The sequence below is a fragment of the Neophocaena asiaeorientalis genome, unplaced genomic scaffold, assembly GCF_003031525.2.
Source record: "Neophocaena asiaeorientalis asiaeorientalis breed wild unplaced genomic scaffold, Neophocaena_asiaeorientalis_V1.1 scaffold204, whole genome shotgun sequence".
NCBI classification, from domain to species: domain Eukaryota; kingdom Metazoa; phylum Chordata; class Mammalia; order Artiodactyla; family Phocoenidae; genus Neophocaena; species Neophocaena asiaeorientalis.
In genome coordinates, this window is record NW_020173922.1 from 193,181 (window position 1) to 205,485 (window position 12,305).

General features: G+C 55.5%; 1 protein-coding gene across 8 annotated transcripts in view; it reads left to right on the forward strand.

Moving 5' to 3' along the window:
• JADE2 (jade family PHD finger 2) overlaps positions 1 to 12,305 on the forward strand; it is a 51,671-nt gene that overhangs the window by 1,510 nt on the left and 37,856 nt on the right. For 4 of the 8 annotated variants that reach the window (XM_024752388.1, XM_024752383.1, XM_024752391.1 and 1 more), the window contains exons 2-3: positions 8,771 to 8,828; positions 10,955 to 11,043. In XM_024752388.1, coding sequence (XP_024608156.1) covers positions 8,771 to 8,828; positions 10,955 to 11,043 — 147 coding nt within the window. Of the gene's footprint in view, positions 59 to 3,628; positions 3,814 to 8,770; positions 8,829 to 10,954; positions 11,044 to 12,305 lie in introns of all 8 variants that reach the window. The other 4 variants (XM_024752387.1, XM_024752386.1, XM_024752385.1 and 1 more) reach the window with 3 other exon arrangements.

Here is a 12,305-nt window from a genome sequence, read left to right on the forward strand (position 1 = left end):
TAAAGAGTACATTGCGGGGAGGCTGAGAGGGGCGCATGCAACAACAACTTTTGGAAGGGTGAGCTTGGCGACCTTCTTTATTAATGACTGCGGCAAAGCGCCCCCGGGCCGGGGAGGGGGCGCGGGCGGGCGGGGGCGCGCCGGGGCTGCAACTTGCCCCGCGGGCTCTGGCAGGGCGGAGGGGCTGCGGCGGGAGACCTGTGCGGAGAGGAGGTCGCGCGGCCGGGGACGTGGGTTCGGAGGACCCGGGGCTATCTGCCCTTCTGTCTCCCCGAGTTTATTTTGTTGATACGCAGCACGTCCGGGCGCCGAACCGGGCTGAGCCGGTGCACATGACCCTGCGCTGGGCTCACGTGCAGCCGGTCCGGTCCCAGACACCTTCCGGGGGCCACCGCCTCCGCCCTGTCGCCCCCTCTCCGGGCTGGGTGCACGCGGGCTCTGCACGCGGGGGCAGCATGCTCAGCTCCCGGACGCGGAGGCTCTGCACAAATTAAGCACAGTTTTTTGGAGGGGCGGGGGATACCCTTTCCAGGTGAGTATGGAGGGTGCGCAGCCCCAGCGCGGGGGGCGCGGGGTGTGGGTCGGGGGCAGCCCCCCCTCCAGGGCTGCGCGGGAGTCCAGCGGGGGAGAAGCGCCGGGAGTGGAAATGTACCGGCGGCGGCCGGAGCGGCGGGTGCGCGCCCGCGGGGCGACGGCAGGGGGCGTGGCCCTTGTTTACCTTCTTCCAAGTCTGCCGGTTCGCGTCCCGCTCTGGGGACGGTTCTGCAGTCCCCTGCCGTCCGCCTCCACCCCTGAGCCCTGGGTAGTACCGGGAAGATGTAGGCAAGCGGCGGCCCGAGCCTGGGACTTACACACCTGACTCCCACATGAGTGACATTGCAGCCCCCGCCCCCACCAAGCACCGCTGCAGTCCCTCTCCCGGATCCCCGGCCCCGCCCCGCCCCCGGCAGAGGCATCTTCCCGGCCTCACCTCCTTCCTCCCTCTCCCCTCTCTCCCTCCCTCCTTCCCACCCACTCGCCTGCGCCTGCGGAGCCGCTCCTGCCCGCCTCCTCCCCGCCTGGGTGCAGACTTGTGGCTCCCTCCGGTCCATTCCCGCTTATCCCTGGGCCCTGAGACACCCTCTTCTTCAGGCCAAGGGATGTGAGGGGGTCAGTTTGATGACTCGTAGCTTTAATGTCAGAAAAGGGGAATGTCTGCGAGACAAGCAGGAAGCTTTCGCTATAGCTTCTAGAGGCCCAGGACACCCACCCTCCCTACACACACACCATCCCCACACACACAGCTGCCACCCCCCTAGGGGCTCGGCCGCCCTTACCCGCTACGCCTAAGCCCTTTCTCCAGCCCCGGGGGCCAAGGCCACCTCCCGGCGCCACCCCCGGCCCGAACCGCTTCTTGCCCTTCCTTCGACTGGGCCGGAGCCCCCCGCAGCCACCTCCGGCTCCTCCTCCCAGCTCCCGCGGTCAGAATCATGCCGGCGCGCCTCCAGCCTGCTGTCCCCCGGACTGCCTTTAGGGGCAGGCTGGAGGCGCGCGCCACCCCCTCCCAATCCCCTTAACCTTTGCTGCCGGCCGGGACATTTTTCCTTAGCACCTTGAACGCAGATCTCCTGCCCTGGGCTACTGGGAACGGGAAGGGCTGTGTTTCCCTTTTCTCGGTGCCAAGGGCAGGAAGGATCCGGCGCCTCTGGTCTCTGCAGACTCCCAAACCTTGCCCCGCGCTTAACATACTCTCCCACTACTTTACCCCACCCCCACCCCCGCATGCGGGATTCCAAGACACAAAGTTTCATATAGGGTCTGAGTTTGTAGGGTGTCATCAGGAGACGTCATGTTTGCACTCCGAGCTGAGGAGCTGAGTGGGCACGACTGACCTGCCACCTTGCCTTTGTTGCAAGGGGGAGGAGCCCTGAGCTTTGAGTCCAGACAAGCTGTGAGGATGTCCCTTTAACGTATGTTTGCAAACTGAGTCCTGGGTCTGGGTGGTGGTAGGGCTGCCTGGCCCCTCCTGCCAGGGTGGCATTAACTCCCTCCCTTCACTGGTAAAATTCCCAGTAGGACATTTGGCAGAAGAGCTGGGCAGGGAGCTGCCAACCAGGCCTGGCCCTGTCTCCTGGGTTCCCAGGGTGCTGGCTTGTCCCCTACCCTGACTTCTTCTCCCACCTTAGGGCCCCAAGTGAAGGCACCATCCCTCCCATCCCATCTTCCTCAGGCGGGTTGGGACTCGCAAAGTGATCTAACAAGAAGAGAAGGAAAATAACAACAGAGTAACTGTAAGAGGAAGGAATGAGTAATAAAGCCGACCCAGGCAGGGAGGAGGGCTTTTATGTTTAAGAGATGCTATTTGCTTTTTAGGTCACAGGCTGCAAAAACAGGCTTTGATCCGAAGTGGGCGAATAATTTATTGAGAAAGTTTGCATGGTAGGGGAAAAAAGGGATGTTTGTTTGATCTGGAGGCCTCTCAGTTGTCCCAAGTGCTGTTGGCTGTTGTTTAGAGTGGAAAAGCATTTGGTTCCACAGCAAATGCCTCACCGAGGGAAGTCCTCGCCCCAGGCAGCAAGACTTGCAGTGAATGCTGGTTTTGAAATTGTTTAGCCAAGGGTCTCCCCAGCACTTTTGGAGTTGAAGTGTTTAAGGATAGAGTTGTTTGGGCTCGGGATGCAGCAAATGTGTCCAGAACATTTCCCATCCAACAGGCTTTTCCTTTCCCTAAATTGCCTGGCTAAACAGCCAGTAACACTGATCCAAGAGGCTGTCAGAAATCTCCACTTAGCTTTCGCTGACAGGTGAGGTGGGACTGCTGGTCCCCAGCCCCCAAGTCCTTCCAGAATCATGAGATTAGGCTTTTGACACTGATTTCCACATCCTCAAGGTTGGGGGGCAAGGTATTCTGGTTAATCAGTGTTCCAGTTAACAGGGAGGTACTTGTCTTATACCCAAGACCCAAGTCAGAGGCTTCCAGTCCAAATTCTTAACAGCTCATCCAGCAGGCTCTTCGTGGGCCTCACAGTTTTCCTTTTAGGTTCTCCAAGGGGAGGCCAAGTTAGAGTTATGAGAAGGGGGGGTACCCCTTGCTTGCCCTGTCCTCCACATAGGACCCTCACTATGTGTCTCAAAGATGAGGAACCCAGGGGCTTCCCTGGTGGCGCAGTGGTTGAGAGTCCGCCTGCCGATGCAGGGGACACGGGTTCGTGCCCCGGTCCGGGAAGATCCCAAATGCCGCGGAGCAGCTAGGCCCGTGAGCCATGGCCGCTGATCTCAGAAAACCTATAGGAATCTGGAATACCCCAGCCATACCTGGGAGTTGTAGGTCTGAGCACTGTACACTGTACCCCCTGGGGGGGGGCAAGGTGCACTATTTGGAGCCAGACAGTCTAGGTTTGAATGCTAGCTTTGCAGTCACCAGCTGTGGCAATTGCTCTGTGCCTCAGTTTCTTCATCTGCAATTGGGGTTAATAACAGTACCTACCTCATGGTAGGTGTGTGGATTAAGCGATATATTGCATAAAGAAGACTACGCACAAAGCCAGGCATGTGGTAAGCACTTGATTAGTATTAGCCATTCTTACTGTTATTATGAATGACCTGGATAGGACCCAAATGCAGCTGACCTTTGATCTCTCCCCTTTAGGCTAGGCCAGAGAGCCAGCTCCCTTCTCTGAAGAAGGGATCAGAAGGACCCTGCAGTTGCCAATGGGCAGCCATCCATGGGAGCGATTGGACTGAGCTTTGCCCTCTCTGAGGTGGAGGGTAGGGTGCGAAGGTGCTGAAGGACAAAGTAGACAAAGCCCCTTTCTCTCTCCCAGGATCCCCTTGGTATGTCCCCAGAACTGGGTCTGGAGGGTGGGTGTGGACAGTGTGTTCTAGGGGAGCTGGGTGCCCCCTGGGACACTTGGAATTGCAGGTGGGCAATGATGGGTGTTGGAGGAGGGTTAGTCTCCCCCGTGATTGGAGAAGTAAGTTTGAGCATCTGTGTGTACCAAATCATTTTTGTCATGGCAGATACTGTCCCTGAGAAGGCATCAAAGTTAATGAGAGATAGGAGAGAGTGGGGCTCTGACCCCCGTTTAAAATGGTTTAAGAATGTGCAGCTCTTGTTTTCTGAATGTCTGGCCTTCCCGACACAAGCAGGCTCTGAGGACAGGTTTTCCAGCCGAAATATGATTAAATTGTATTAGCATCTTATTACATACACGCCTTAGTGGTCTGCCTCAGACAGGGAGAGTTTTTGTTTCTCTTTGGAAGATTGTGTCTGGAATGGTAAATTGCCTGCTTGAAAGCCTCCCCACCCCCCTTTTTTTAAGGAGGAAGACGAAATCCTGCTGTGTATGGTGGCAGGCTGGGTAGGCCTGGTGGCCCCCAGAGAGGAGAGGCCAGAGGCCAGGTTGGGGTGTTTTAACTGCCTAGGGAGCTGCTGCAGTAGCAGGCCTGAAAGGCCCACTGTTTCCAGGGTCAGCTGGAAGGGCGTTAATGGAGGCCCAGGGTGTTTATTTGAGTTTATTTGCGGAGAGGTCTTTAAAAGGGGGCTGGCATTGGGCCTTGGTGTTTCAAGTCCAGACCCGAGGCCCCCACTAAGACCAGTGGCTAGTGTTGCCGAGAAAACATCTGCCACCAAATTGCCGTCCTATTACTGAGTTGACATTGATCGTTAGCCAGGAGCCCAACCAAATACAGCCTCCTGGAAGATGTGTGAGGTTAAGACAGGGAAGGCGGGCCATGCAAACGGGACGAAATCTTGGGCTGGGGTGTTTGCTCCCGCAAGCTGCGAGCAGGCCAGCTGGGCTGCGTGGTCCCACACTTCTAGAGGGAGGAGACAAGAACACACTCGGCACTCCATGTGTACCAAGTCCCTGTTATGTGCTGGGGCGCCAGCAGGAATCCAAACAGTTGCGCTTTTTACTCTCGTGGAACGTATATTCCCAAGGAGGAGGACATTCAACAAGTAGCTCAACAAACACAAATTGTGATGGGTGCTCTGAAGAAGCTGACTGATTGGGTGGTGGGCTTTCTGTAGATAAGGCAGCTGGCATAGACCTCTGTGACGTTTAAGCCGAAACTTGAAGGATGAAAAGTCAGACATGCCTAGGCTGCGTAGACCATTCCAGGCAGAGAGCACACCTGTGTACAGGTCTCGAATCATGGACTGTTTGGTTTGTTTCGGGAAATGAAAGGAGGCCAGTTTGGCTGGGAAGTGGTGGGGATGGGGGCGGTGGTCAGTATGTGGTAGGCAGGGGTAAGATCACGTAGGGTCTTATGGTCAGAAGCTTGAGTTTTGCCCTTTGAGCAGCAGGAAACCTTTGAAAGATTTTAAATAGGGCATGACATGATCTGATTTATGCTTTTTGAAGATCATTCTGGCTGCTGTGTGGATCTTGGATTATGAGGGAGCCATAGCGGAAGTTGGAAGATGAATGAGGAGTCCCGCAAGAGATGAGACTGGCTTGGACCAGCATGGTAGCAGTAGAGATAGGGGAAATGTGGGTGGATTCTCACTGTATCCTGGAGGGAGCGCCCACTGGACTTGCAAGCGTTGGCGGTGGGGCGGAGGAGGCTGTGGACTGCTGCTCATCGAGGGGACTCAGAGGGGACCCGAAGGAGAGCCGTGTGTGTCTCCGTGCTGGGAATGTTGTGGGAGTGCAAGTGCACTGGTGGCAGTGGCAGGAAACGGGGATGCTTTCTTTGCCAGAGTCTTCTTTGTAGGTAAGGTTTCAGGAGCACTTTCTGCCCCTAAAAGCAAATGCCTTGTGACCCTGAGGTATTTTCCCAGAGCAGACCTTGCTTTGGGAGAGGTTGGGGGAGGCAGTGGAAAAGGAAAACCAGAGGCCAAGACCATGTCTTGGCACTCCCATCCCCCACCTGCGTGTATATCCCTGGATTTCAGCTTTGGTAAAAGAGTCCTCCCTGTCTCCTTTGCTGGGTTGGAAAGGGCCTTCATGGGGCAAAAGGCCATGCCGCAGGGGAGCCCAGGCCTCATTTGGGGCTTCATTAGCCACTGGCAGTAGAGGCTCACCTGAGGCAGGGAGGCCTTTGGAACAGACTTGGTTCAAAGGAAAGAAGCAAAGCAGTGGTTTCCCGCTGAAGCCTAGTTATTATTCCAGTTAAGCCACCGCAGAATCTGCTCCCTTAATAACACCCTGCTAAGGAGGACTCTGGGGTGTTTCACGGAGGGCAGGTTGGACGGGCGGCTGGCTGAGGGTGGGTGCAGGTCTGCACGCCAACGGGGCACTCTGGTCCTAGGCAGTGAGAAGGTCATTGGCAGTCGAGAGGTCCTGTTGTAGGGGACCTTGCTTACTGTGCAGGCTCACTGCCTCGCTGAGGAGGCCTTCAGGTGGGTGCTGGTTAGGAGGACTGTCCACCTGGCCCGAGTCCGCTGTGGAGTTAAGAACCAACACTCAATACGGAGTGCCAGCCACCGTGCTAAGGGCTTTATACTGCTCTCATTTACTCACCAGCTGATTCTGGCCCACAGATGTGTTTAGTTTGGCCCTCTCAAAGTGTTTTAAAAATCTGAATCAGTTGCCAACACTTTAAGTTCAGGAGATTTATGTAAAATTCCAGATCCAGTTTGTGTCCTTTGGGAGGTGTGTCTTTTCCAAGGTCCCTGGTCTAGTGAGGGGTGCAGGTAGGATTTGAACTTGGCCTCCCTGAATCCAGTGCTCCTGCTTTATATGCTATGAGAGAGCCTGGCTTGCAAGTGCCCCTTTTCTGGAAATGAAGAGCAATGCAATTCATGTAGAGGATTGCAGGAGAAAACAGGTGGATGCACTTAGAGCACCTCTCCCCCTGCTCCTGTTCTACCTGTGAAAGGGCTGGGTTGGCAAGATGTAGGCTAGAGTCAAGAGTTCTGTTAAAGTCACCTCATCACACTCAGACCCCGGGGGATAGCAAGGATGGGCAGCTGTGGGTGGTGGAGCATTATTGCCCCATTCAGTGTGTGACCTGAGCCACGGGGCTGCTTGCACTCTGCTGCACAGAGGCAGGGTAGCCTAAAGGTCAAGAATATGGTCTCCTGAGTCAGACCTCTTACGAGCACTGTGATCTTGGGCAAGTCACTTAACCTCTGAGCTTCATTTTCCTCAGCTGCAAAAGGGAAGCAGCCGTCAGGCCCACCAGCACCAAAGGGCTGTTCTGAGGCCTCAGTGAGGTCCCTGTGTACCAGGACGCACCCCCTCCCCAAGCAATGGGTGCTTAGCTGTTTTAGCTCTTGTTCCTGCCTCCTTGGCGTCCATGCTACTACCAGGCATCCCTCCATACCCCCACACCCTCTAGAGAGCACTTTGCCTGCACCTTTGGAGCTGGGCAGCAAGCAGCGCCAGTGAACCTTCCTGTCATCCTGATCCTGCTACTGGGGGCACAGGGGTGGAGAGAAGCTCCTGGCTAAGGTCAAATATGAGGCAGGAGGGTACTTCTGAATAGCTCAGAGTTCTGGGTAGTCACACCCCGCCTTAGAGAGCCAATGCTCCCTGGTCTCTGCAGGGCCACAGTCAAATACGGTGACCCCCAGGCTTGGGCATGAGCAGACTTGGGATGACAGCAGGTGGCAAATGGGATTCCAAGTGGGGGTGGGGAGCCTGGCTGGCCTGCAGCTGGGACGGGCAGCGGGGCTCTTTCCCTACTGACACTGGCTCCTTGTCCTTTGCTGTGGACAGTAAGGCAGCCCAGGGTCTAGACTGACAGGAACACGGTGGAAAGCACTCTGGGCCCTGAGCCCCAGGTCTCTTCTCACGTTAGGACTCGGCCACTGACTAGCTGTGAGACCCGGGGCAGGTTAACAAGCCACTCAGTGTGCTCCCCTCCAAGAGGGACAAGAGCAGGCTCTGCCACCCAGGACTCTGCAGGATTAGAGGAACTAGTGGGTGGGAGAGCACTTCCAAGAGGCAGGAGCTGACAAGGGCACAAAGGCAGCTCAGTGTGGGCTCAGGGATCAGACCACGTGGATTCAAATCCCAGTTCAGCCAGTTACTAGCAGGACAAGGCACTGAGCCTCCTCCGTAAAAGAAGCGAATAGCTCACAGCTCCCCAGGTTGTTAGGACCTGAGATAGCATGGGTAGGGGAAAGAGCTCAGTATGGAAGAGCTGCCCTTCCTACCTCGAAGTTAAATACTGTAGTGGAGAGAAAGTTGGTTTTTTCTTTTATCTGCAGAAGGACATTGAGGGGAGGGAGGGCAGCCCAGCCCAGCCCATTCACCCTGGGCCTGGTGTGGCTCAGGGACCCAGCTTGCAGCCTCCCTGCCCCCACCCCATCTCCACACCCCTCTGGCGGCCGCTCTCAGTATGTGCCCTCAGTGCCGTCTGGACTGGCTTGTCCCTCAACTCCGATAACCTGATCCTCCTAGAAGAGTCAGTCTCGTTTCCTGTGCCCTCCCTCCCCAGCACCCAGCAGGGTACCACTTGTAACTTGCAGGTGAGAGTGGATTCTTCGGTGGGCCTGAGTTTCCTTGAGTGGAAGCTGGCACTGGGCAGGTCCTGGTCTCTGTTCATTCTGGGGCTGCTGACCCCCCTTGCCCTCCCTCGTCTTTGACCAGACTCTCCGTTGTCTGAGGCTCTGGGCTCAGGAGGTGGGAGATGCCGCCCCCTCTCCCAGCCCCAGGGCCCATGTAGGTGGGCGGGGAGAGGGCGAGGCTGGTGAGGAGAAGGCTAGGGCACCTCCTTGTTCTCACTCTTTCTCTGCAGTGGGGTGAGTGTGGGGAGGAAGGTTATTGGGCAATTTTCTGAGAGACTGAGGATTTCCCAAGCCGCCTGTGAGTATAATGGGGCCTGCCTTTCATTGCAGATGGAAGAGAAGAGGCGAAAGTACTCCATCAGCAGCGACAACTCTGACACCACCGACAGTAAGGCCTTCCATCTGGGGCTCCTACCGGGAAAGTGTTTGCATAATTATCAGGCCCACAGGCCCAGATCGGGGGACACTGCCCCATGGTCTCAATGTTGATGAAAGCATCAATCAGGCCAGGTCCCTCTGCTCCTAAGAAAATCCCCACACCACTGTGGCCTCCAGGGCCTTGCTGTCCTCTTTACTCTACTCCCCTTTACCCTCTAGCTCTCAGCCCCATGTGTTTTGCTCTGGTTGGAACAGATCAACTCCCCTCTGGGCCTTTGCCTATGCTGTTCTTGGCTGCTAGGAACACACCCCTCTCCCTCTGGCCCTGCCGTTGGGTCAGGGCCCTGTAGAAGTGTCCACACAACAGATAAAAAACCTGTCACTCTTCATTATAGTGACCTGATAAGTATCATTTCCTAACCAAGCATCATTTCCTTATTAAGGTAAGCTCCTTGATAAGAGGGGTCATGTCTTGCTGACTGCTGTATCCAGCTAGATCGGGCACATAATAGGTGATCAGTAAATGTTTGTGGAAAAAATTAATGAAGGAGTCTGACCTTCATGGGATCTTGGCAACAGAACCTCAGGGTAGACTTGTGTGGGGGCTGGGTGTGCCAGCCCTGGATATGGGGGGGGGGCACTGTTACAGAGAAAATGGGGCTTAGGGAGCCCCTTCTTAAATACGGAGGCGAAAAGGGAGGTTTGTGTCAGGTGAGGGCTTTTTTCTGGTACTAGAAGGCAGCTCTTCTTAGATGCCCTGAGAACCTGGGCCTGCATGAGCCAGTCGGAGTAAAGAGTTCCATTATGCCCTGTGTAGGAGAGACACTCTGCCAGGAAGATCCCACTTAGCGGTGTCCTCTGGTGAAAGCCCAGGCTGAGGAAGAGCCTGCGCTGCCCGGGAGGCCGGGCCTGGAGCCCTGCAACTGTAGACCTTAGTTTGTTCACATACGTGGTGAGCAACTGGGATTGGGGAGATCTCCAAGGCCCCTTAGAGCTCCCGGAGTTCTCTAATCCCCCGGAGCCTGAGGACACATGCACTAGAATGAGAAATCCGGTCCCAGCCCCTTCTCTCCCTCCAGGTTTCACTCAGTGTCCTTTGGGGTCTGTTTACTCAGCTTGGCTCTGGTGTCTGACCTGGCCCGCCGTTCCTCCCTGAAGCAGTAGATCACAGCGTCCGGCCCTTTGTGGCTGCAGTCACGCTGCCTGTGGCCTGTTTCAGTAGAGCCAAGAAGAACTGCATCCTCCGCTTCTAACTTTGTTTCAGGCAAAGGAACCCTTGAGGGCCAGGCGCCCGCAAGGGAGAGCATCTGGGCAGCTGAGCCCTGTTTCTGCATTGGAGTTGGGCCGGGCTGAGGCATCCTCCCTTTTCACCAGTCCCCACCACTACCCATCCGTAGCTGCTGCTCCTTTGACCCATAGGAGTGGGGGCCAACCTGAGTGTAGTCCAGCGAGGGCCTCTAGACCCTAGTGATGTAATAGGTAATCTTAATCAAGAAAGCGCTGTGTGCCAGGGACTGTGCCAAGACTTTACAGGCATGATATCATTTAATTCTCACAACAACTCTTTGAAGATAGTTATTCTCTGCCCCCATTTTATAGAAAAGCAAGCTGAGGCTCAGAGAGACTAAGTCATTCTTCCAGGGTGAGGAGCTAGTAAGTGGCTGAGCCAGGGCTCAAGGTTAGTCTGTGGGTCTACTTTAGAGCAGCAATCTTCCCACTACCTTGTCTCGCCTCTGTATACCCATTGGGCATCATCCCAGAGTGTCTAATCAGCAGTGGGGGTGGAGAGTGGCCACAGAAGGCTTCTTATAGCCCTCCTTCACCAAGGAGGAAGCAGAGGACCAGAGAGGGCAAGGGATTTGTCATGGATCACACACAGGAAGCTAATACTGAGTCCTTGTCCAAACTGCCTTTCACCTCCCAGGCGTCTTCTGGTTGGTGGGTAGCGGAGGCATCATGTCCCCATTCATTGTTGGAAAGGCCCAGAGCAGGGACTGCCCACCAGGTGCTTACAGAGGTCTCCGCCTCCTGAACATTCAAGCCAGAGCTTTCCTGACAGACCTCCTTTCCTTGGACATGGGTGGGTGGTGTTCCTGGCCTTCCAGGGGCCCCTCACGGGCTGTGCTCTCTCTGCAGGTCACGCTACATCTGCATCAAGATGCTCCAAACTGCCCAGCAGCACCAAATCAGGCTGGCCCCGGCAGAACGAAAAGAAACCCTCAGAGGTGGGTAGTGACAAGTATCCTGGAGAAAGATGAAACAGAGGTGGAAAGGAGAGGGAGGGATGTATGGGGGAATTGCAGGTATATGGGGCGGGGAGAGGATTCCTGGCAGAGGGTGCAGTCATTGCAGAACAAGACCAGTATGGCTGAGTAGAGTGGATGGGAGGAAGGGGTGGGGGAGCCAGTTCTCATAACCTTGTAGGTTGTTGTAAAGATGGGTCCTATTGATCTGAGTGAGAGGAGAAGCCTTTCAAGGATCGTAAGCAGGGTAATTATATAGTCTGCTGTTTTAATGAAAGGTCCCACTGGCTGCTGTGAGGAGAAGGGAATATGAGGGGCAAGGGTGGGAGTGGGGAGGATTCTTTGGCAGTGGTCCAGGAGAGAAATGACGGTGGCTTAGAGCTGAGTGATGGCAGTAGAGTAAGAAACAGTAGGATCTGGGACATTCTGGAGGTTGAGCCCAGAGTGACAGGATTTGCTGATGTAGGGATGAAGGGTGGAGTCCTCAAAGTCATCCAGTTAGGTCAGCCACTCCTTATTATGCCCATTTCACATGCATCTGCCCTTTAAGCCTTCCTTACTTTGACGCTGTTTCTTGGGACAGGTGGAGGTACTTATGGCCTCTGGAGCTGTGGAGGAGAGCTTTGGGGGTGGGTAGACAAATGGACATGGGATCCTCCTCTGCAGCCCCTGAAAAATTGCATCCTAGAGACTCATCGCTCCCTCTTAGGTCTTTAATGCGTTGCACTGGGCACAGAAGAGACCCTTGGCACAAATGAGGCTGCCAGAGCATTGAGTACCCAAGAAGGGGGTTGCTTTTGAATCTGACCCTTAAGAGAGAGATTGTTCTGCAGCCCACAGAGTAGCCAGGCACTGGGCTAGACACTACTTTTTTAACCTTCCTGTTATAATAAGGAAATTGAGGATCCTAAGGTTATACAGCCAAGATGTGAGGTTCTTGGGGCCAACCGCGCCAAGGGTGGGAAGGCTTGGAGTTCTGGGGCAGAGCACTTGGCCCGGGTTGAGGGAGGATATCTTTGTTCTGAGCCTGGCAACCTCCTCTCCCCTCCCTCACTGCAGGGGCCATCCTGGAGCTGCTATCATTAGCCAGTCCCTAGAGGGGGTCTTCCGGAAAAACCTTGCATTTGAAAAAGGACTCCCCGCCTCCTCCGGGAGCTGGCCTACCCTGGGGCTCTCCTTTTGTGGGGTTGGGGGTGGGGACACCTTTGAGACCTGAAACCTTCCATTCCCATCCCCCAACCTAG